Source organism: Ictalurus punctatus, unplaced genomic scaffold (assembly GCF_001660625.3).
Source record: "Ictalurus punctatus breed USDA103 unplaced genomic scaffold, Coco_2.0 tig00006967, whole genome shotgun sequence".
Lineage (NCBI taxonomy): Eukaryota > Metazoa > Chordata > Actinopteri > Siluriformes > Ictaluridae > Ictalurus > Ictalurus punctatus.
Window position 1 is genome coordinate 1,462 of NW_026521129.1, and position 25,248 is coordinate 26,709.

General features: G+C 46.5%; 1 protein-coding gene and 1 long non-coding RNA gene across 2 annotated transcripts; one reads left to right on the plus strand and one right to left on the minus strand.

Moving 5' to 3' along the window:
• Nucleotides 1-5,393: 5,393 nt before the first annotated feature.
• On the minus strand, nucleotides 5,394-6,488 carry LOC128631802 (protein NYNRIN). Its single transcript, XM_053679352.1, has 2 exons — nucleotides 6,290-6,488; nucleotides 5,394-6,182 (listed from the first exon to the last, which is right to left on the minus strand). The coding sequence occupies exons 1-2, from the start codon at nucleotides 6,291-6,293 to the stop codon at nucleotides 5,401-5,403; spliced, it is 786 nt and encodes a 261-aa protein (XP_053535327.1). The 5' UTR covers nucleotides 6,294-6,488; the 3' UTR covers nucleotides 5,394-5,400.
• A 6,424-nt stretch (nucleotides 6,489-12,912) lies between these two features.
• LOC128631803 (uncharacterized) lies at nucleotides 12,913-13,788 on the plus strand. Its single transcript, XR_008395939.1, has 3 exons — nucleotides 12,913-12,965; nucleotides 13,250-13,407; nucleotides 13,494-13,788. It is a non-coding gene; the product is annotated as an uncharacterized LOC128631803 (long non-coding RNA).
• Nucleotides 13,789-25,248: the final 11,460 nt, after the last annotated feature.

Here is a 25,248-nt window from a genome sequence, read left to right on the forward strand (position 1 = left end):
TGTCAAAAACCAAGATTCCCATTTACCTAGGTTTTCAAAAACCAGGATTCTCTTTTACCTAGGTTTTCAAAAACCAGGATTCTCATTTCCCTAGGTTAAAAAATGACGTAAGCAAGACGACTAAACAACCGGGAGGGACCTTGGTCTTATCGTTATCTCGAGGGGGGGGGCAGCCACCCTTATAACTGGCTTTCTTCATGGTTCTCTAAAAATTAAGGCTTTCCTTGCGAGACGAGAATCTTCACCATCTGAATCATGAGTAAGTTATATTTTCCTTTTTTTCCTGTATTTCTCGTTTATAATTTATTTTCATATTTGCACTATATTTCTTAGTTTATATATATTTATACTACTTGAAAAGCGGTTTACTGTACTTCCAACTTCTTAATATCATTACAGTTCTACTGTCCTGCATATCCTACAATTCTGCTTTTTATAGAGTTTCTCTATTACTATAAGATTCTATTAAAGTTATTCATGTGTGTGTATGAGGAAGAGAGTGTGTGTGTATGTATGTTTTTAGCACTCCTCAGCTCGTACACTTCTTTTTGACTTTTTTACTATTACTGCTCTTAAATTGCTCGTAATTCCAATCCGCCTAATCCCGCTTCTATGTGTCTAGGTGCCGGTGCCCGTCGTCAGTCCCCTCTCTCTCCGTTACTGGACCTGGATCAGGGTTTGGACCTGGATCTGGACACTCATTACCAGCTTGTGCATCTCACTGCTGATATCATGATGCTACTTAACTATCTTCGCAGCACCCCCCCCAAGAATGGAGATCCGGGGTTCCCCCCTCTTCTTCGGTACAGAATCTGCCCCACGAACGTGCGTGTTGACGCCTCTACACAGTCAGACCCAGAACCCCCCTCCAGCTTCCAATCCGAGGATGATGATGATGTCTTCTCCGATCCGGGCCCCGACCATCCATCCCTCTTCTCACCCACCAGTCCGCCCGACTCTCAGTGGTCCGCTCACTTCACCCACCCTGATTTCCCCATGTCCCCAGGACGCACCCCATTTTCCTCCCCCTCTTACTCTCCTCCAGACTACGCACCCACCCGTCCTGTGAATTACCAATAAAATTACATTTTTACTCATACTCAATCTCCCTCGTGTTTATTTCATGTCATTTTTATCCACAACATTTCCCCCCTCTGAGGCTATGAAGCCTCATACAATACTTTAATTAAGCGTGGAGGAACTGATTCTGCCGCACCCCATGGCCGTCCCCCGCTAGCTGTCGGAGGATTACGAAGCCTAACGAAGCCATAATCCCTGCGCCCGTCCCCGTTCTCAAATGGGTCCCTTAAATTAACCACTTCTACGCAACACTGATCCGACATGTGTAGATGTACCTCGTTATAACTCTTAACCCTTAACTTACTTCTCCTCTTATATATATATATATATCTCATTTTGAATCTAACTACTTTGATTATACCCTACATCGATTATAAGTGTGATTAACTGAGTTTCCCTAATCATTCATTACTACTACTACTGCCGTACGTTTTGTATTTGTCGGGACCTGCAGATTCTTGCTTCCCCTCAAAAACCAAACCCCAGTCTTTCGCAGTCAGGGGTGGGCGAAAAAACCTCCTACAAGGGAAAAATTCCCACCCTGCCAGCACTATGTGCTCGGCAGCACCATTATACTTTTCTGTGCCTGATTGCGTCACATCACAAACATTTTATAACATTTTATAACAATACTTGACAGTCTGTTGTATGCAGTATCTGTATCTCTCTGTATGCTGGTTGTCTTCAGCTCAAGCACTTTACGTACTGTAGAGAGCCACCCTTTGGGGAGAGGTTAGGCTAGCACGTACACCCAGGGTATGGATCTTCACATCTTCTCATCCTGTCTGCCACAGAGCAGACCCCCCGTTGACGCTTCGTACCGGACCTTCACGTCTTCCCCACCATCTCGTCATTGGAGGATTGAGCATCCTCCAGGGGTTGCATGTTCTAGTCCGCTGCTTCTAGTCCGCTGCTGCCCTGTAGTCAGCCTTCTCTCGCGGCTCCGGGACTCCCACCTCTGGGTGAACACCTCCGAACACCTCCCCCCGTTGAGGCGGTGACGCCTCACACATAACACTGATAACACTGCACTTAGCTGTGTTCCTGTGAATATATAGCTCCATACATAATAGTTAGTGGTCTTATATATGTTTTCCGATTCATCTGCAATTACTCCAGCGGCCGTCCATCATAAGGAACAGACACAGACATGGGTCGACCCATAAGCATTTCATGCGGTGTTAGATACATATTGCTGTTAGTCTGCATGTGATAGGTCATTAGTCAATTGCTCTAATCAATCGAATAACACCTCTCTTAAAGGGGTTTTCCACTCTCATGTATAGTTATCCCTGTAAAATAGTTCTAGTCTGTTTACTTTTAAAACCCGATTGACAAAGATACATTCTTATCCCTTCCTGTTTTTCATTTACCAGAAAGATATTGAGAAAGGAAACCAAAATTCCTTTAGTCTAAAAATTTGTGGTGCACACTACCCGAACATATTAATATTCCATCTGTGCTAACGAGTGATAATCCCAATAAGATAGAACTAAAATAGAGTAAATGAGGTTGAGATCTAGATATGCATTTACAGTACTCTAACCACTTTTACCCCACTAATTTACATTCAAAACAACCTAGTGAAGTTGGTTCTATGTGTACAGCACTAGTCTGTAGTCTAAATGGTATACATGCATGTACATGCATTTTGTTTCTTATTAATTTATAACTGTACCAAAATACTGTACTCAAAATATCACTCAGATCCTTCATACATGACATTTAAATGTTGCTCACTTTGGAGGAATGTGAATATGTATTAACTTTTATTTTAGACTAAGTTAATCATCTGTGAGCTTTGTTTCAATTTACCACCACGTTGTTACCCTGGCTGAACGCACAATTGTAAGAAGCATAAGATTCGCCCTATAATTTTATCCATTTCATTTTAAACTGTATTTGACCATATTAAGGTAGTGTTAAATCTACTCATATCACATGAGTAGATTTAACAGATTTAACATTCCCCATCCTTCACTGCGGCCCACAAACATGGCTGGCTGCCATGGACCGCAATTCCCAGATCTCACACACATAAAAATACCACACCTGCATCCAGTTCACAGCTCTCAGTTTTTATCAGTTTTCAGCTGCTGTATAACATATTATCAATTCAATTCACTTCACAGGTTCTCGAGTTTGTGACCACTGCTTTGTATTATTCAATATTGTAACTCGTATACTTTGTATGACATATCCATAGCACACCGTATAGCACATATGTATATACATATACACACCCACACATATATATATTTGCATAACTACTCTATTTACCAATCTACGGTTCAGGAAAAAACACTTCAAACTACACTATTGTAAAGGGACCGTAATTAAACTACCTCCCAAACTCATATCAGCACAACATGTCGGCAAAAGTAAGTAATCAAATCATCACTAATGTTACGGACTCAGATATCACATCTGTAACAGGCGTACAACACATTATACAGAATTTAAAAAATGTGCAGACTACTACTGCCATCTGATCTTACTAATTACTTATCATTGGACATATACACAGCATTTAAAGAGAAAACATGCAGAAATTATTCAGAGAATAGAATTCGCCAGAAGAATTCGCACTTACACTGCTTAAGATATTGTATAGACATGTACCCATATAGGAATCACCGATACAAATTAATTATGGTTACTCCAGCTCTTGTTAGCGAGTCAGTTCATGAAGGTAGACTGCTCGCTGAAACCAAATGTTTAGGCTCAACATTATCTCAACAGGGAGGACGTGACCTAGCCTGATACGGACCACATTGTGATCAGCCTGAGACTGTTACCTCGGGTCGGTTTTACTTTTCAGGGTTTTTTTATTAATATCACTCAAAACGAACAGGTTCACATGTCAGCTGATCAATTTTATCATTAGTCAGGCAAAGATAAAGATGTCTGTGCAGAAGAAACTAAGTGGCACAATACACACCACATAAACTATTATTAAAGTTCTCTTCGGACTGATAACATCAAGACATGCTGATTGATTTTAATTTTTACAGGAATATATCCACGTGTATATATATATATTGAATCACTTCGATTTTAATGTAGAGCGTAAGATAAAGGATTGGAAAAAGGGGTAAAAACAGAAATCTCTCGCACGCGCTCTCTCCCTCTCTCGCGCGCTCGGTGGTTTAGATAACGTTCTCATTCAGTTTACAAACATGGAATCATACCGACTTCCAATTACCGTTAAAGGCACGCAAGCTATTGACTCGTCACAATCTATATATAGGACTGTACGCAGTCTAGATCATGATCAGTAAATTATACAATGACGGTGTGTTCTTCCGAACATCACCCTCTGGTCTGAACAGGAACTCTTAGCCCTGTGGTATAAGGCGCCCCCACCCCAGCTACTCTACTGAACCAGTGTTCTCTCGACCCAATGGTAGGGGAGTGTGTAAAGATCCCTGCGGAGACCGGAGCTCAGGGGGCACGGGGACGGGGGGGTGTTCTTAACTGTACCTCAAGGTCCTGCAGTATACCCAAATCAATAGTGCTCATAGGCATGGGGTCATCAAGGTTATCAGATTGCCAGAGAGTGGCGAGTGTTGATAACAATTCTGCCTCTGGTGGGGTTACCAGCGGGACGGCAGCTACGTCTCCCGCTTCAGCTCGGGGGGAGGTAACAGGGTCAATATCATCGTATGGAGAGGAGAGGAACGAAGAGCCTGTTGAGCTACCGGCATCCGACTGGGCCGGTCTATCCAGCCTGTCAACAGCCCGTCGTTTAGCCTGGGCTCGCGTGCCGTAGGCCGGACCCATAAATGAGGTATCCGAGTCGCTGTCGGTTAACACCTCCGCCACCATGGGCTGCCCTGTAGTGGCAGGGCCCGGGGTTGTTGGTCCTCCCCGTCCCGTACCTGCTCCGGCCCAGACGCACTGGTTCAGGTGGTACCAATGATCTCTCTCTTCAACTCTCACAGCCGAGGCTGTTGCAGCGACCACAGTGAAGGGTCCTTCCCGACGTGCCCCGAGGGGGCTTTTCCTCTTAAACATACGAATGTGTATTTTATCCCCGGGTGCCACTAAACGTACATCCTCCCGTACCCCGTCCCCACCATGGATTGCTTCTCTAACCTGTGAATATAACTGTCTGTGAATTTGAGTGAGGATTCGCATATAATCCTGCATTTCGCCCTCCAATTGAGCCTCAGACGGCTCTGTGTATGGACCTTTGGTGTATGCCATAGGCATTGGGCGCCCAGTGAGCATTTCATGAGGAGTCAAGTGCGTCATACGATTGATTTGTGATCGTATCTTCATCAATGCCAGTGGTAAGGCTTGGACCCAGTTTAGGTGTCATTCATCGCATATTTTTGCCAATTTATTAGTTAGGGTGCGGTACCCTGGATCCATCGCGCTTTGGGACTCAGGAAGATATACACATCCTAGCTTATGATCAATCTTCAAGGCCGATGTAACATTCTTAAGGACGTTACTTATGAAGTGTATGCCATTGTCTGAACTCAAAAAATCAGGGATACCGAATCGAGGTATGACCTCACAACATAAAAATTTAGCGGCGGACTCCACATCTTCCCCAGAAGTAGCAGTCGCCTCCACCCACCGGCTGAAGCGGTCCACTATTACCAGAAGGAAGCGTTTCCCATCCACCTGTAACTCCGCTCCCATGTCTATATGAGTCATCATTAGATGCCGAAACGGTCCCGTCGGCGGGGGAATATGTCCTAAGGGGGTGGTGAGGTTCTTTCGCACGTTGTGGTTGATGCACACAGCACATACATTTACCATTTGGTCCACTTGTGAGGCCAGCTGAGGGGACCACCATTCCTGACGGATTTTCCGGATCATTTCAGTCTTATTGACATGATCCACGCCATGGGCGTCTTTGATCAAGCATGGGAGGAGGCTGACTGGGGCTATACACAACCCTTCCACACTGCGCCATATCCCCGCACCGTCTTTTTGAGCCCCCCGTTTTAACCAGGACAAAATTTCACTTACTCCTGCATCGTTTTGTATCTCTTTCAAGCGGGCTCCATTGTGTCCCTGTGGATGCCGCAGCCGCCTACTTTCTCCGTCCTGAGTTAGGAACCTCCCCCGTCTAGGCCCTGTGGCAGCTTCCGCAAAAACAATATATTATTATTCTCATTTTTGGGGCTTTTACCTAGACATCACATTCGTAATTTATAGCATAAAAATAAAGGGTCCAAATGGACTAACTCACTCATTTCTCAATAATGGCCCGACAATATACACTTTTCTCCCACCTTCAGTTTTCCTGTTCCTGGATCACACAATCTGGGAATATGTTGTTATATATTACAGGTCTAGTAATTCTTATTTACCCAATGGGCAGTCGTACAGATGTCTAAAATATGTACCATTGGCGTGCATGCTCTAAAATATGCATATATTTATATATATATATATATATATATACACTTACATATTAATATTATTATTATTTTTTTTTTTTACACTTATACAGCAGTTATGGATATTAAATTAATTATAACACACACACAGTCTAGCGACTCACCGAACGTATGTACCGGATTCGAAATATTCAAAGTCCGCAAGATATCTCACAATGCTCCGCATTACCCAGCTCACTCTGAAGAACTCACACACACCGAATTGTCTTACCTTTTCCCCCCTTTTTTTTTTTTTTTTCCTTGTCCTTCCACACAGACGCACAGATAAGAACGGACAGGAACACACACACATACACCCCCCCTTTCTATCAACAACGCAGGCAAGCTCACATACACACATTGTATTCCACATTATTACACTTATTTATGTTACTACATGAAGTTTTCAAAGTATAAAGCACCTCCATACCAGCTCCATATGCATGGAGCATATAGTCATACAAATTAAATCCAACTTTCTCCAAAAAAAAATTCTTTTCTCTGAATCTTATCCAACTTATCCAATACTTCAGGTATGGAGCTCATGTTCAGAGCACTAATAAATACATCTTCCCTGTCTCCAAAACTTACACGCTCTCACACCACACTCATATTATAAGCACATATATTATAAGCACGCACATTTGTTAGTACATATTCCATTCATACACCGGGCATGCTGTATTGCACGACCCGGACCTGGGCCCAGGATTTATTCCCCTCTCTATCCAGCCCTGGAATCTAATCTATCTACCTTTTATCTAATCCTTTTCCAGCGGTATTAGGGGTCCCCACCAATGCAGCCGCCACTAGACTGCTAGTCTAGTCTAGTAGCCGGTATCTGGGGTCTGAGGCCTCATTTTCCACCTGCTTTCTATCCAGCCCTGGAGTACTTCTCTATTTCTCTACTCTTTTTTCCTACCTTTTTTTCCCTTCCTCCAGCGGTATTGCAGGACTTTCACTCACACAACACATATACCATTTCTTTATTACAATTATAAAAAGTACATTCTACAATCTACACTTCTCTTACCTCTTCTCACTCACTCCAGGTTCTTTTGGAGACCCACTTAGTCTTTCTTCCCACCCCGGGGCTTCTCAATCGTAACAACAGACCACTAAAACAGAGCTTTGACATAACAGGCGTCTGCAATGCCTTTTCCTATACGGCCTGTCTGTTGCTTAGAGAGCGAAGTCCCACGGGAGAGATTCTAGACATGTAGATCTTAGCCCAGTCCCATCTGGGGTGCCAAATGTTGGTTCGAATTTAGCCTATTACCCAAAAACATTTAAAACTCAACTTAGAAGCCAATACTCACATCTACCTCTGAGCCCAGTTGGAGATAGAAAAAACACACCAGCCGTGAGTGAGAAGAAGCAAGGGTCCAGCTTTATTGTTCCATTCCACCACACGAGATCCACACCGATGAGAATTCTCAAAAGTGATCCCAATACCCTGAGCTTAAGCTCCAGTATTTATACTGTATTTACACACTAGATAACCCATAGGTTTCCAGAAAAGGCCTATTTCACTTACCCATAGAATTGAAACCAGGGGTTTTACTTTACACATAAAATCAGAACCCAGGCATTTCCAACAACCCAGGAAACAAAAACCCAGGGTTTCTAGTTACCTAGGTTGTCAAAAACCAAGATTCCCATTTACCTAGGTTTTCAAAAACCAGGATTCTCTTTTACCTAGGTTTTCAAAAACCAGGATTCTCTTTTACCTAGGTTTTCAAAAACCAGGATTCTCATTTCCCTAGGTTAAAAAAATGACGTAAGCAAGACGACTAAACAACCGGGAGGGACCTTGGTCTTATCGTTATCTCGAGGGGGGGGGCAGCCACCCTTATAACTGGCTTTCTTCATGGTTCTCTAAAAATTAAGGCTTTCCTTGCGAGACGAGAATCTTCACCATCTGAATCATGAGTAAGTTATATTTTCCTTTTTTTCCTGTATTTCTCGTTTATAATTTATTTTCATATTTGCACTATATTTCTTAGTTTATATATATTTATACTACTTGAAAAGCGGTTTACTGTACTTCCAACTTCTTAATATCATTACAGTTCTACTGTCCTGCATATCCTACAATTCTGCTTTTTATAGAGTTTCTCTATTACTATAAGATTCTATTAAAGTTATTCATGTGTGTGTATGAGGAAGAGAGTGTGTGTGTATGTATGTTTTTAGCACTCCTCAGCTCGTACACTTCTTTTTGACTTTTTTACTATTACTGCTCTTAAATTGCTCGTAATTCCAATCCGCCTAATCCCGCTTCTATGTGTCTAGGTGCCGGTGCCCGTCGTCAGTCCCCTCTCTCTCCGTTACTGGACCTGGATCAGGGTTTGGACCTGGATCTGGACACTCATTACCAGCTTGTGCATCTCACTGCTGATATCATGATGCTACTTAACTATCTTCGCAGCACCCCCCCCAAGAATGGAGATCCGGGGTTCCCCCCTCTTCTTCGGTACAGAATCTGCCCCACGAACGTGCGTGTTGACGCCTCTACACAGTCAGACCCAGAACCCCCCTCCAGCTTCCAATCCGAGGATGATGATGTTGTCTTCTCCGATCCGGGCCCCGACCATCCATCCCTCTTCTCACCCACCAGTCCGCCCGACTCTCAGTGGTCCGCTCACTTCACCCACCCTGATTTCCCCATGTCCCCAGGACGCACCCCATTTTCCTCCCCCTCTTACTCTCCTCCAGACTACGCACCCACCCGTCCTGTGAATTACCAATAAAATTACATTTTTACTCATACTCAATCTCCCTCGTGTTTATTTCATGTCATTTTTATCCACAACAATCCCTACACACAGCCACACACCCATCCCCACCCACACACATCCCTAGACAAAAACACACCCATCCCTACACACACCAACCCCCATCGCCACCCACACCCATCCCTACACACACCCATCCCTACACACACCCATCCCCATCCCCACAAACTCCTATCCCCACCCACACCCATCCCCACACACACCCATCCCCACACACACCCATCCCTACACACACACACACCCATCCCTACATACACCCACACCGATACCCACACACACCCATCCCCACACACACCCACACCCATCCCCACACACACCCATCCCTACACACAACCATCCCCACACACACTCCCACACCAATCCCCACACTCACCCATCGCTAGACACCCTCCCACCCATCCCTACTCACACCCACACCCATCCCCACCCACACCCATCCCTACACACACCCACACCCATCCCCACACACACCCACACTCATCCCCATACACACCCATCCCTAAACAGACTCACACCCATCCCCCCACACACACATCCCCACATATACTCACACACTCATCACCACCCACACCTTTCCCCACACACACCCACACCCATCCCCACACACACACCCATCCCAACATACACCCATCCCCACAAACACCCACACCTATCCCCACACACACCCGTCCATACACACACCCAACCCCATCTCCACCCACACCCATCCCCACACACACCCACACCCATCCCCACACACACCCATCCCAACACACATCCACACCCATCCCCACACACACCCATCCCGACAAACACCCAAACCCAGCCCCACACATAGCCACAATCCTCCCCACACACACCCATCCTCACACACACCCCCACCCACACCCATCCCGAGACAAAGACACACCCATCCCTACACACACCCACCCATTCACACTCCCAGCTCCACCCCCAACCACACCCATCCCTACACACACCCATCACTACACACACACCCCCATCCCAAACCACACCCATCCCCACCCACTCCCATCCCGACAAGCACCCACACCCATCCCTAGACAAACAGACACGCATCCCTACACACACCCACCCCCACCCCAATACACACCCATCCATAGACACACCCACACCCACCCCCACCCACACCCATCCCTACACACACCCATCCCAACCCTCAGCCACACCCATCCCAACACACAAGCATCCCTACACACACCCACACCCATCCGCACAAACTCCCACCCCGTCTCACACCCACACGCATCCCTACCGACACCCATCCCCTTTCACACCGATCCCCATCCCCACACATACCCTTCCATGCACACACCCACACCCATCACCACACACACCCATCCCAACTGACACCCACACCCTTCCCCACCCACAACCATTCCCACACACACCCTCACCCATCCACACCCACACCCAACCCCACACAAACCCACTCACCCATCCCCACACACACCCATCCCCACAAACACCCACACCCATCCCCACACACACCCACACCTATCCCTAGACACACCCATCCTGACACTCACCCATCCCCACAAACACCCACACCCATCCCCACACACACCCACACCTATCCCTAGACACACCAATCCTGACACACACCCATCCCTAGACACACCCACAACCATCCCCACACACACCCATCCCAACACACACCCACCCCCATCCCCACACACTCATCCCTACACACTCATCCCTACACGCACCCATCCCCGCACAGACTCCCGCACCCATCCCTACACACACCCATCCCTAGACACACTCTCACCCATCCCCCCACAGACCCGTCCCTGCACACACCCATCCCTACATGCACCCATCCCTATACACACCCACACCCATCCCTACACACTCCCACACCCATCACCACACACACTCATCCCCACACACACCCACACCCATCCCCACACACACCCACACACCCATACACCCATCACCACACGCACCAACACCGATACGGTTGGTGTGGGTGGGGATGGGTGTGTGTGTGTGTGGGGATGGGAGTGTGTAAGGATGAGTGTGTGTGGGGGTGGGTGTGTGTAGGGATGGGTGTGTGTGGATGAGTCTGGGTGTGGGTGGGGATGGGTGTTGGTGTGTTTGGGGATTGTGTGTGGGGATGGGTGTGGATGTGGGTTGGGATGGGTGTGTTTGGGGATGGGTGTGGGTAAGTGTAGGGATGGGTGTTTTTGAGGATGGGTATGTGTTGGGTTGGGTCTGTGAGTGTGTGTGGGGATGGGTATGTGGGCGTGTGTGGGGATGGGTGTGGGTCTGTGTAGGGATGGGTGTGTGTGGGGATGTGTGTGGGTGTGTGTAGGGATGGGTGGGGAGGGGTGTGTGGGTGTGTGTGGGGATGGGAGTGTGTGAGGATGAGTGTGGGTGTGTGTAGGGATGGGTGTGGGTGGGGAAGGGTGTGGGTGTTGGTGGGGATTTGTGTGGGGATGGTTGTGGGTGTGTGTGGGGATAGGTGTGGGTCTGTGTGGGGATGGGTGTGTGTGGCTAAGAGTGTGGGTGCATGTGGGGATGGGTGTGGGTGTGTGTAGGGATTGGTGTGGGTGTGTTTGGGTATTGGTGTGTGTGTGTAGGGATAGGGAAGGGTGTGGGTGTGTTTGGGTATTTTTGTGTGTATGGGGATGGTTGTGGGTGGGGATGGGTGTGTGTGGGGCTGTGTGTGTGTGTAGGGATGGGTGTGGGTGGGTGTGGGTGGGGATGGGTGTGGGTGTGGGTGGGGATGGGTGTGTGGGTGTGTGTAGGGATGGGTGTGGGTGGGGATGGGTGTGGGTGTGTGTATGACCTATGATTTGAAACATCATTTTAATTTGTACATTAAAATAGTTTTGGGTGGCTGGTGTTGACTGTTTTTAAAAAAAAAAAAAAAAAAAAAAGGTTTACTTTACAGCTGTATGATTAAATGATGGATTTACACAAGCTGTCTGTGTAGGGATGGGTGTGTGTGGCTATGAGTGTGGGTGTGTGTGGGGATGTGTGTGTGTGTGTGTGTAGGGATGGGTGTGGGTGTGTGTGGGGATGGGTGTGTGTGGCGATGGTTGTGGGTGTGTGTGGGGATGGGTGTGGGTGGGGATGGGTGTTTGTGGGGATGGGTGTTGGTGTGTGTGGGGATGGGTGTGTGTGGGGATGGGTGTGGGTGTGTTTAGGGATTGGTGTGGGTGTGTGTAGGGATGGGTGTGGGTGGTGATGGGTGTAGGTGTGGGTGGGGATGGGTTCGGTGGGGATGGGTGTGGGTGTACTCGCAATCCTACTAATATGGGGACATCGGCCTGATTACACACCAATAAAGTGGGACATTTTTGATTGTGGGAACCTAAAATCGAGTCACCACAATACTAAGCGTTGCAGCATGTTTCTTTCATCGAGTTGAATCCCCCCACCAAAAATCTCATTAGTCCTCAAAATTGACATTTACTCCTTAAGAGTGTGTGTGTGCTTGGGGGGGGGGCAGTCAAGTGTTTAATGTCCCTTTTGGCCAAAGACTGTAAAAACATTCGCGTTAGCACTCCTGATGACGTAGTACAGCAATGCTTAACTCCGATTGGTTGAAACCGAAGAACTCCGATTGGTCAAACAGCAATCAATCACTGGTGCTTTGAGCCAATGAAGTAGTATGTGGTTGAATATCTCAGTTTAATGAGACGTGTGGAGTTAGGTGAATTAGCATCGCACCCAAAATGTATGTGAGTTAATATTTATCATGTCACGGAATGTTTTTAAAGCTTATACTACTAAGAGGGTTTATTAAATAAACTGTGTTGGTGTGTAAATTATTTTATTATTTAACATTTTAAATTATGGTTTACATAGCATAGTGTTCTCAGTAATTAGCTAATGTTAGTTAGCTAATGATTATTCTAGCTTGTTAGCTAGCTCAGCCTTGATGAGGCATTTAAATATATCAGTCCATTAATTTTACTAATGCTAGATTGTCTATTAATATTTAATGCACCTTCCATATAGATGCCTTCAGAATTTGTGAAGTGAAACTTTTAATAAGGGTGAAAACGAGGTTTTGAAAATGAGTCAGAGGAAGAGTCCAACAAATGATGCTATTTTTCACATTACCACCAGTCGTGATAAAGCAGGGCTTGATGTCAAATACATTGATGCATTTAAAGGTGAGCAGACCATATAAATAAATAAACTTGGACTTATGGTGATAAAACAGTAGGTCAGTTAGCATGCTTTGTTATTCCTAAACAAGGCAGGGGAGTGTTTACCATGACGCACTTCACTAAAGGAGAGTTCGTGCTAGAATACAGAGGAGAGCTCATGAAATCTCTGGAAAGTAACAGAAGACACCGAATTTACCACAACAACTTGAAAGGATTTATGTTCGACTTCATCTGGCACGATAAATTCTGGACGTGAGTACTCCTATATATTTCTTTATCCATTTCGGTAGTGTATGCGGTATGAGCTGCGGGGGTTTTAAACGCACAGTTAAAGTTTTAGCTGTGAAAAAAAGTTTTCCCTCGCCTCGCTTCACTAAGACATGGTCTGAGGGGAAATCGACTCAAGAGAATGATATTAGATTAGTTTATTAACAGTTTATTACTGTGACTCGTTAATATTTACATCCGGAGAAAGCTAACATCATATATTCCCAGCGCCGAAGTTTTGGTCGTGCGGGCGCCATTTTTAAATACCTGCTCACAGTTTAGTCTGTGATTCACCTCGGTTCTGAATCGCGTTTAATAACAATATTGTCCGTTATCAGAAAATAAATATTTTAATAGTTTTTATCATGTGCCTGTTGAGTGTCTTTCTTTTTTTTAATGTGTATCCGCATTCATCTGACGCGTGATTCAGGTGAGCTGCGCATCATAAACGCAGCACAGTGCCACTCAATTAGAATGAGGATCCTGAACTGTTGTGCTGCGTTTCTGATGCGCAGCTCACCTGAATCACGCGTCAGTCATTACCTTTATATCCAGTAGCATTTCGATTATCCAGCTCCATATGCCTCAAATATGTTTTACACAGGACAGCTATACTGTGCTTTGTAGGCATTTATTAGTTCACTACTATTTCTATTTAACAAAATGCCATGTTCATTAACTCAAAATGCATGATCAGGTGTGAGTTGTAGACGCATTCTGTAGAGTTTAGAAGACTTGTCATTACTTAAAAGAGGAAGAAGGAAACTGTGGAGAATCTTAGTAATAGTAGTAGTAATAGTTATTATTTATTATTATTATTATTATTATTATGAACAACAATGACTACGTTTACATGGACAGCGGTAATCTAATTATTGATGTTATTTTGAGTAAGACAGTATTGTGATTAAGGTGTTTACATGAGTTTCATTTAGAATATTCCTGTCATGTTCCCGTTTTACATGTTATAGAACATAAATCGATTAACGGCACACGTCATTATGTCCCCACGCCATGCCAACCGACGTCCCTCCAGAATTTCACATATCGACATACAGTTCGTCTTCATTATGGAACCGTATACAGTTTTGGGTGTTAATTTTACAAAAGCTTCAAGTGCAGTTGATTATTTGTCATGCTATATGTGCAAATATACGACTGCTTGAAGCCGTGGGCTGCGTCCCAAACTGCGTACTTACCTACTATATAGCAGCTGATATATATGTATTTCACCTTCTATATACTGTAGTATGTAAGTACGCAGTTTGGGAAGCAGCCGTGCGCTCTTGTTTGCCGTAAAACGGTTGAGCGCTGCTGTGTGTTATCGTGTCCTGTCAAAAAACGTCCCGTCAGGATGTTTATAGTGTGATTAAGGTGTGTACATGTCTGTAATACACCTCGATAATGCAACTAAAACAGGAATATTCCACACGTCTTAATTCGTTTTGTCTTTCCTTCCGGTATGACTTTAGCCAGATTAAGGTAATTAAAAATCGGGTTAATATTGGATTATTGTTGTCCATGTAAACGTACTGAGTGTCACTGTGACAGAGTATTAAATGTTTGGTTTTATTTGGGGTTTTTAATTCTGCAGCTATACACTTAAAATAGTATTATAATTTTTAAAAAGATTTTATTTTTGTTGGTCACTAAATAAATGTCTTCTCTTTTGTTCAAATTCAGTATTGATGCTGCAAGGGACGATGGCACTCTTGGAAGACTGGTTAATGATGATCACATTAACCCCAACTGCAAAATGAAGAGAATCATTGTGAAAGGAAAGCCCCATTTGTGCCTTTTTGCTTTAAGAGACATAACACCTGGAGAGGAGGTCACATATAATTATGGAGATGCTGATTGTCCCTGGAGGAGTAAAGTAAGAATGTTACTTCTTGTAGCAATCTTGGATAATTAGATGCCAAATAGTGAATGTATATGTATTTTTACAGCATCACTCCATTACATAACATTGTGGTTGAAGAATAAACTGATATTCTGAGCTTGTAGAGTGTGTAGGGATGGATGTAGAGTGTGTAGGGATGCTTAGAACAGTGCCGATCAGTCACTATATGGCAGTGCTCACATGTTACATGCTGTTTCTGTAACAGGATTTACCCTCTACTTTTATATTTAATAGTGACTGTTATTGTTTCAGGGGACAAAGTGTGGAATGGATGCAAACAATAATCGTCTGGAGTCAGGTGCTACCTCTGGAGATGTTACCCAGTGCACCCAACATTCACAACAGAAATCTGCTTCCCACATCGAGGTAATTAAACTGCTTTAATTCATGCGAGTTCCAAACAGTAAATGCTACATTGAGGGGAAAAAAGTATTTGCTGATTTTGTATGTTTGCACACTGACAAAGAAAAGATCAGTCTATAATTTTAATGGTAGATTTATTTGAACAGTGAGAGACAGAATAACAACAAGAAAATCCAGAAAAACGCATGTCAAAAATGTTATAAATTTATTTGCATTTTAATGAGGGAAATAAGTATTTGACCTCCTCTCAATCAGAAAGATTTCTGGCTGCCAGGTGTCTTTTATACAGGTAAAGAGCTGAGATTAGGAGCACACTCTTAAAGGGAGTGTTCCTAATGTCAGCTTGTTACCTGTATAAAAGACACCAGTCCACAGAAGCAATCAATCAATCAGATTCCAAACTCTTCACCATGGCAAAGAGCTCTCCAGGGATGTCAGGGACAAGATTGTAGACCTACACAAGTCTTGAATGGGCTACAAGACCATTGCCAAGCAGCTTGGTGAGAAGGTGACAACAGTTGGTGTGATTATTCGCAAATGGAAGAAACACAAAAGAACTGTCAATCTCCCTCGGCCTGGGGCTCCATGCAAGATCTCACCTCGTGGAGTTGCAATAATCATGAGAACATTGAGGAATCAGCCCAGAACTACACGGGAGGATCTTGTCAATGGTCTCAAGGCAGCTGGGACCATAGTCACCAAGAAAACAATTGGTAACACACTACGCCGTGAAGGACTGAAATCCTGCAGCGCCCGCAAGGTCCCCCTGCTCAAGAAAGCACATATACATGCCCGTCTGAAGTTTGCCAATGAACATCTGAATGATTCAGAGGACAACTGGGTGAAGGAATTGTGGTCAGATGAGACCAAAATGGAGCTCTTTGGCATCAACTTTACTCGCCATGTTTGGAGGAGGAGGAATGTTGCCTATGACCCCAAGAACACCATCCTCACCGTCAAACATGGAGGTGGAAACATTATGCTTTGGGGGTGTTTTTCTGCTAAGTGGACAGGACAACTTCACCGCATCAAAGGGACGATGGACGGGGCCATGTACCGTCAAATCTTGGGTGAGAACCTCCTTCCCTCAGCCAGGGCATTGAAAATGGGTCGTGGATGGGTATTCCAGCATGACGATGACCCAAAACACACGGCCAAGGCAACAAAGGAGTGGCTCAAGAAGAAGCACATTAAGGTCCTGGAGTGGCCTAGCCAGTCTCCAGACCTTAATCCCATAGAAAATCTGTGGAGGGAGCTGAAGGTTCGAGTTGCCAAACGTCAGCCTCGAAACCTTAATGACTTGGAGAAGATCTGCAAAGAGGAGTGGGACAAAATCCCTCCTGAGATGTGTGCAAACCTGGTGGCCAACTACAAGAAACGTCTGACCTCTGTGATTGCCGACCAGGGTTTTGCCACCAAGTACTAAGTCATGTTTTGCAGAGGGGTCAAATACTTATTTCCCTCATTAAAATGTAAATCAATTTATAACATTTTTGACATGCGTTTTTTTTTGGATTTTCTTGTTGTTATTCTGTCTCTCACTGTTCAAATTAATCTACCATTAAAATTATAGACTGATCATTTCTTTGTCAGTGGGCAAACGTACAAAACCAGCAGGGGATCAAATACGTTTTTCCCTCACTGTACATCTGCACAATGTATTCTGCCAATGTAGGCAGTGGAGTACTCAGTTATGTGCTTTATGCAGTGCTGCTCCTTAAACTTGCGATGCATATACTAATACCTTCTGCTTTTCTCCTGTGGACTTTGCTCACCGACGTCATATACTTCAGCCATGACAACGCTATGAGATATCACACCTCAACCATTCTATGCATTTGCTAACATCTTGAGCTTCTCTCTTGCAGACTATGCTCGTTGACCCATCCATCTCAGAGCTGCACCCCAGCTGTGCTATGTATTTTCCAAACCTAATTTCATGTACTTTTACCAGGGTTGCCTTAATACTGTTGCAAGATTCCCCCTCTCCTACCTTCTCAGCCACTGCTTCACTGCCACGTGGTGACTGGTCTGTGTTATGCGTGTCATATTCCTGGTTTTGTATACTATAAATGTTTCATTTTCAGATCCATGTCAGCACTGCTACAATATGCCCTCTCATCTAACTACTCAGCAGTGACACCAGTGCATTACTGCAACTTAGCTATGTTGTTTGACTGCTAATCCTAATTTACTTTGCTCCAACTACTTCTTTTCTAGCGCCCCATTAATGATGCTGAGGGATGTCGCTGACCTTGCCACAGTCTTGTACCTCATCTATGCACTTTTTACTAATGCTAATTTTTTTTGCAGCTGTAATGCTGCACCTTCACTGTGCTTTAAGTCTACGAATACTAATCTCATTGCCTCCAACTCCTTAATACTGCTACACAGAAGCTATTTCTCTCTTACTGTTGCTGTTCCACAGCTCCATTTCACATAGTGTTATGCCAGTATTAGGGACCCTCCATTTGTGTTTATCTCTTTTGGGACCAGCCTCTAGAGTACCTAAATAACTTCTCGCTTTCACTGCTATCAGTTTACTGCTCTTGGCCTGCTGAACCAACAGCTGGACATAGATTCTGTAAAGGTGCAGTACATTGCTTTGTAAAATGCATTCACGGTCCACCCTATGCTATCTTTGTGTTTCCAATCTTGTAACCCTTGCTACCAACACTTGTTTGTAACTTGAAAGTTTAGCTGAATCCAGGATCATGGAAAGCTCTTTTTTTTTAAAAAAGCTCAGGTTATTAGTTTTATGCCAATTTTTCTGTTCTGCAATCTGTCCTTTTTATTACAGTATGTTAAATGTGTGGTTAAACTAGCAAATGGGATTATTAGTGTACATGGGTATGAAACAGCTTTTAATATGTATTTTTTAACATGGTAAATGTTATGTCTCTACAATGTACATCAGGTCCCCACAAGATACCTACTTTAAAATGTTCTCTTTTTTTCTACAAATATCTTCTTTGCTTGGTGTGTTTTAGCCTAAAATACTTTCTACAACTTTACACTGTTCAGCGTAGTTAAGGTATACCAACATACTTTTACTTTTGGGCTTATTAGTTACCGTTTTTGCCTTTTTCAGGTGACAGAAAGTGGAATAGAGGTGGACAGTAATCGTTTGGAGTCAGATGGTGCCTCTAGAGATGATCATCATTGCACCCAACATTCACAGCATGAGTCTTCATTCTGTAATCTGGTATGGAACTGTTTTTTTTAAATATATTTTATAACATAGTAAATGTTAAGTCCCCGCAATGTACATTGTACTATACCAGTGTTTTCAAAGACACTGGGTCCCCACACTGTCTTTTAACATGAAACTTTACACAATACAGTTACGTGTGTTTATCTTTGTTTAGCAAAACCCTTGTTTTCTACACATTCAATTTTATTCACTTAATTACTTAATAAATTAGTTAATTGTACTTTTAGGATTAATTGTGATTTGGGGTGGTTTCAGGTGATAAGTATAATAGGTGAAAAAAGTCATCATCTGGAATCTGATCTTACCGCTGGAGATGATCAGCAGCAAAAGTCTGCAGTCTTAGTTCAGGAAGAACATTTTGTTTTTAGCGCTTTATGCAGTATGTGCCAAAAGTAGCCTTGCTGGCTTAATAAGAAAAGCTCAAATGTAACCAAAAGGCAAATAATTTTTTCCCCCACTTATTTTACACTAATGTATTTTAAATATGAAATTGTTTGAAGTCTCATTACATTTTGTATTCTATCATTTGTTTGTTTTTTTAACTCAGCAGGTGCCAGATGAAACATTTGCTGATGACCAGTATTGTATACCGCAGTCACAAGAGGAAACAAGCACTCCTCAGGTTGGATAAATTGTCACTTTTCTGAATATAAAAAGTGGACCTTTTTAATTAGTACTTAATTCGGTGAAACACCAGATATGATGGGTGTCTACTCCAGTGAAAAGCCTGTGATGTGGGCGGCTCCAAACTAGGTTTTATCTATTGAAAGGGCAAGTATGGTATATGGGAGACGGAAGGTTAGCTAGGCCTTTCTATAATCCCTAATGGCTTGGTACATGTAGACAACATCTTAACTTGTATAATTGTATCCACAACCACCTAGCAACACCATAGTGACCACATTTTAAGCTCCACAATCACTGTATTCTTCAGAAAATGCACAACCTGTAGTTAGGATGCATTCAAAAAGAGTGCACTTATTCTGTGTTTAAGTAGATATTGAACCAGAACTGAAACCATCTACAGAGCAAGCAACAGAATCAACCAGGACCACATCTGTACCCAAAGGTATTGTCTGATAAACAAACATGATTGTTTTCATGAAATTGAAAGACATTATATGTTTTGACTAACTTTGTCTTGCATTTGTTCAGGTGTTAAGGTGATAAAGAAAAAGAAATGGGAGACCAGTGAAGTGAAAGCAGTTGAAAAACATCTGTACAGGTTCATGAAAACTTGCACAGTGCCAGGAAAAAAACATTGTGAGTCCTGTATTAAAGCTGAGCCTGTTGCACTGAAAGGCAGGGATTGGTTGTCCGTTAAGTTCTTTGTAACAAATAGAATCACTGCCCTTAAAAGGAAAATGTAACCCAGAAAAAGTCTGCATGGATTCATTTGGTTTTATTTGCACAGGTCATTGGTAGTTTTAGTTTATTATTATTATTATTAAGTTTATGGGTATGGGGTGTGGGTGAACCCAAACCCAGCCCCACACATACCCACAATCATCCCCACACACACACCCATCCTCACACACACCCCCACCCACACCCATCCCGAGACAAAGACACACGCATCCCTACACACACCCATCCATTCACACTCCCAGCTCCACCCACAACCACACCCATCCCCACACATACCCACACTCGTCCCTACACACACCCATCCCTACACACACACCCCCATCCCAAACTACACCCATCCCCACCCACTCCCATCCCGACAAACACCCACACCCATCCCTAGACAAACACACACGCGTCCCTACACACAGCCATCCCCATCCCCATGCACACCCATCCCAACACACACACACACCCCCATATCCACACACACTCATCCCTTTACACCCATCCCACACACACCCATCCATAGACACACCCACACCCATCCCCACCCACACCCATCCCAACACACACACACACCCACACTCATCCCCACACACACCGATCCCTACATACACCCGCACCCATCCCCACACACACCAATCCCAAAACACACCCACACCCATCCCGACACACACCTATCCCCTCACACACCAACACCCATCCCCACCCACACCCATCCCTCCACACACCTATCCCCACCCACACCCATCCCCACACATACCCACACCCTCCCCACCCACACCCATCCCTACACACACACATCCATCCACACACACACCCACACTCATCGCCACACAAACCCATCCCTAAACAGACCCAAACCCATCCCCACCCATCACCACCCACACTCTCAACGATTCCCAACCACACCCATCCCTACAAACACACACACCCATCCCTTCACACACCCATCCCTACACACACCCACACCCATCCCCACACACTCCCATCCCTACACACACTCACACCCATCCCCACACACACCAACACCGATCCCCACCCACACCCATCCCTTCACACACCCACACATCCATCCCCATAAACCCCAATCCTTACACAAACCCATCCCTACACACTCCCACACCCATCCACACACACCCTTCCCAACCCAGACCCACACTCATCACCACACACAAGCATCACGACACACACCCACACCCAGAAAGTTCCGCACACACACACCCGTCCCCACACACACCCATCCCTACATACACCCACACCCATCCCCACACATACCTATCTCTAAACACACCCACACCCATCCCGACCCAAACCCATGCCCACCCACACCCATCCCTACACACACCTGCACCGACCCACACCCATCCCTACACACACCAACACCCATCCCCACACACACCCATCCCCACAGACAGACATCCCCACACAAACCCACACCCATCCCCACTCACACCCACACACCCATCCCCACCTAGTCCCAGACCCATCCCAACACATCCACACTCAACCCCGCACACACCCATCCCCACACACACACACACCCATCCCCAGACACACCCATCCCCACACACACAGACCACTCCCATTACACACCCATCCCAACCTTCACCCACACCCATCCCCATACACACCCATCCACACCCACACCCACACCCATCCCCTCACACCCATCCCCACACACACCCAAACTCATCCCCACACACACCCATTCCTACACACACCCACACCCATTCCCACAAACACCCATCCCTACACACACCCACACCCTTCCCTACACACACCCACACCCATCCCCACACACAACCACACCCATCCCCACACACACTCATCCCTACACACATCCATCCCAACACACACCCCTCCCCACACAAACCCATCCCTACAAACACCCATCCCTAACCACACCCACACCCATTCCCACACACATCCACACACCCTTCACCGCACACACCCACTCCCATCCACACCCACACCCATCCCTACACACACCCATCCCTACACACACCCATCCCTACACACACCGACACACCCATCCCCATACACACCCATCCCTACACAAACCCATCCCTACACATTCCCACACTCATCGCCATATACACCCATCCGAACCCACACCCAAACCCTTCCCCACACACAAGCATCCCTACACACACCCACACCCATCCCGTCCCACACCCATCCCTACACAGACTAACACCCATCCCAACACAAACCCACCCACCCATCCCCACACACACCCACAGCCATTGCCACACACACCCATCCCCACACACACCCACAGCCATCCCCACACACACCCATCCCCACACACACCCACACTCATCCCCACGCACTCCCATCACTGCACACACACCGATCCTCACATACACCCCCACACACACCCCCACCCACACCCATCCCCACAAACACCCACACGCATCCCTAGACAAACGCACACGCATCCCTAGACAAACACACACGCATCCCTACACACACCCACACCCATCCCAACACACACACACCCCCATCCCCACACACGCCCATCCCCACACACACCCACACCCATTCCAACACACCCACACCCCTCCCCACACACACCCACTCCCATACCCAACCACACCCACACCCATCCCCCCACACACACAGCCATCCCAACATACACCCATCCCCACACCCATCCCCACACACACCCATCCCCACACACACCCATCCCCACACACACCCACACCCATCCCCACACACACCCATCCCTACACACACCCACACCCATCCCCACACACTCCCATCCCTACACACACCCATCCCCACAGCCACCCACACCTATCCCCACACACACCCACACCCATCCCCACACACACCCACACCCATCCCCACACACACCAATCCCTACACACATCCACACCCGTACCCACACACACCCATCCCGACAAACACCCACACCCATCCCCACATACACCCATCCCTACACACTCCCATCCCTACACACTCCCATCCCCACACCCACACACACCCACACACCCCAATCCCTAGACACATCCACACCCATCCCCACACCCACACACACCCACACACCCCAATCCCTAGACACATCCACACCCATCCCCACTCACACCCATCCCGACAAACACCCAAACCCAGCCCCACACATACCCACAATCATCCCCACACACACCCATCTCTGCACACACCCACACACCCATCCCCACCCACACACATCCCTAGACAAGACACACCCATCCCTACACACACCCACACCCATCACGACCCACACCCATCCCCACACACACCCATCCCCACACACCCACACTCATCCCCAGACACACCCATCCCTAAACACACCCACACCCATCGCCACCCACACCCATCCCTACAAACACCCATACCCACACACACCGAGACCCATCCCCACACACACCCATCCCAACATACAGCCATCCCCACACACCCACACCCATCCCCACATACACCCATCCCTACCCACACCAACACCCATCCCCACCCACACGCACACCCATACGCACACCCATCCCCACACACTCCCATCCCTACCCACACCCACACCCATCCCTACACACACTCATCCCCACACACACCCATCCGTACACACTCCCATCCCCAATCACCCACACCCATTCCCACACACACCCATCCCGACAAACACCCACACCCATCCCCACACACACCCATCCCCACTCACACCCACACACCCATTCCCACACTCACCCACACCCATCCCCACACACACCCATCCCCACACACACTCATCCCTACACACACCCATTCCCACACACACACGCCCATCGCCCCACACACCCATCACTGCACTCACCGATCCGTAGACACACTCACTCATCCCCACACACACCCATCCCCACCCACTCCCACACCAATCCCCACCCATACCCTTCCCTTCACACACCCACACACATCTTCACAGACACACCCATCCGCACACACCCCCATCCCTACACACACACACACACACCCATGCCGACCCACACCCATCCCCACACACACCCACACTCATCCCAACAAACAGCCAGACCCATCCCCACACATACCCACACACACCCATCCCTACAGACACACACACACCCATCCCCACACACAACCACAGCAATCCCTACACACACCCATTCCAACACACCCACACCCCTCCCCACACACACCCATCCCCTCACACACCAACACCCATCCCCACCCACACCCATCCCTCCACACACCCATCCCCACCCACACCCATCCCTCCACACACCCATCCCCACACACATCGCTCCACACACACACCCACACCCTCCCCACCCACACCCATCCCTACACACACACACCCATCCACACACACACCCACACTCATCGCCACACACACCCATCCCTAAACAGACCCAAACCCATCCCCACCCATCACCACCCACACTCACAACCATCCCCAACCACACCCATCCCTACAAACACACACACCCATCCCTTCACACACCCATCCCTACGCACACCCATCCACACACCCATCACCACACACACCAACAACGATCCCCACCCACACCCATCCCTTCACACACCCACACACCCATCCCCATAAACACCCATCCCTATCCACACCCATTCCCACACACATCCACACACCCCTCCCCACACACACCCATCCCTACAAACACCCATCCCTATCCACACCCATTCCCACACACATCCACACACCCTTCACCGCACACACCCACACCCATCCCTACACACACCCATCCCTACACACACCGATCCCTACACACACCGA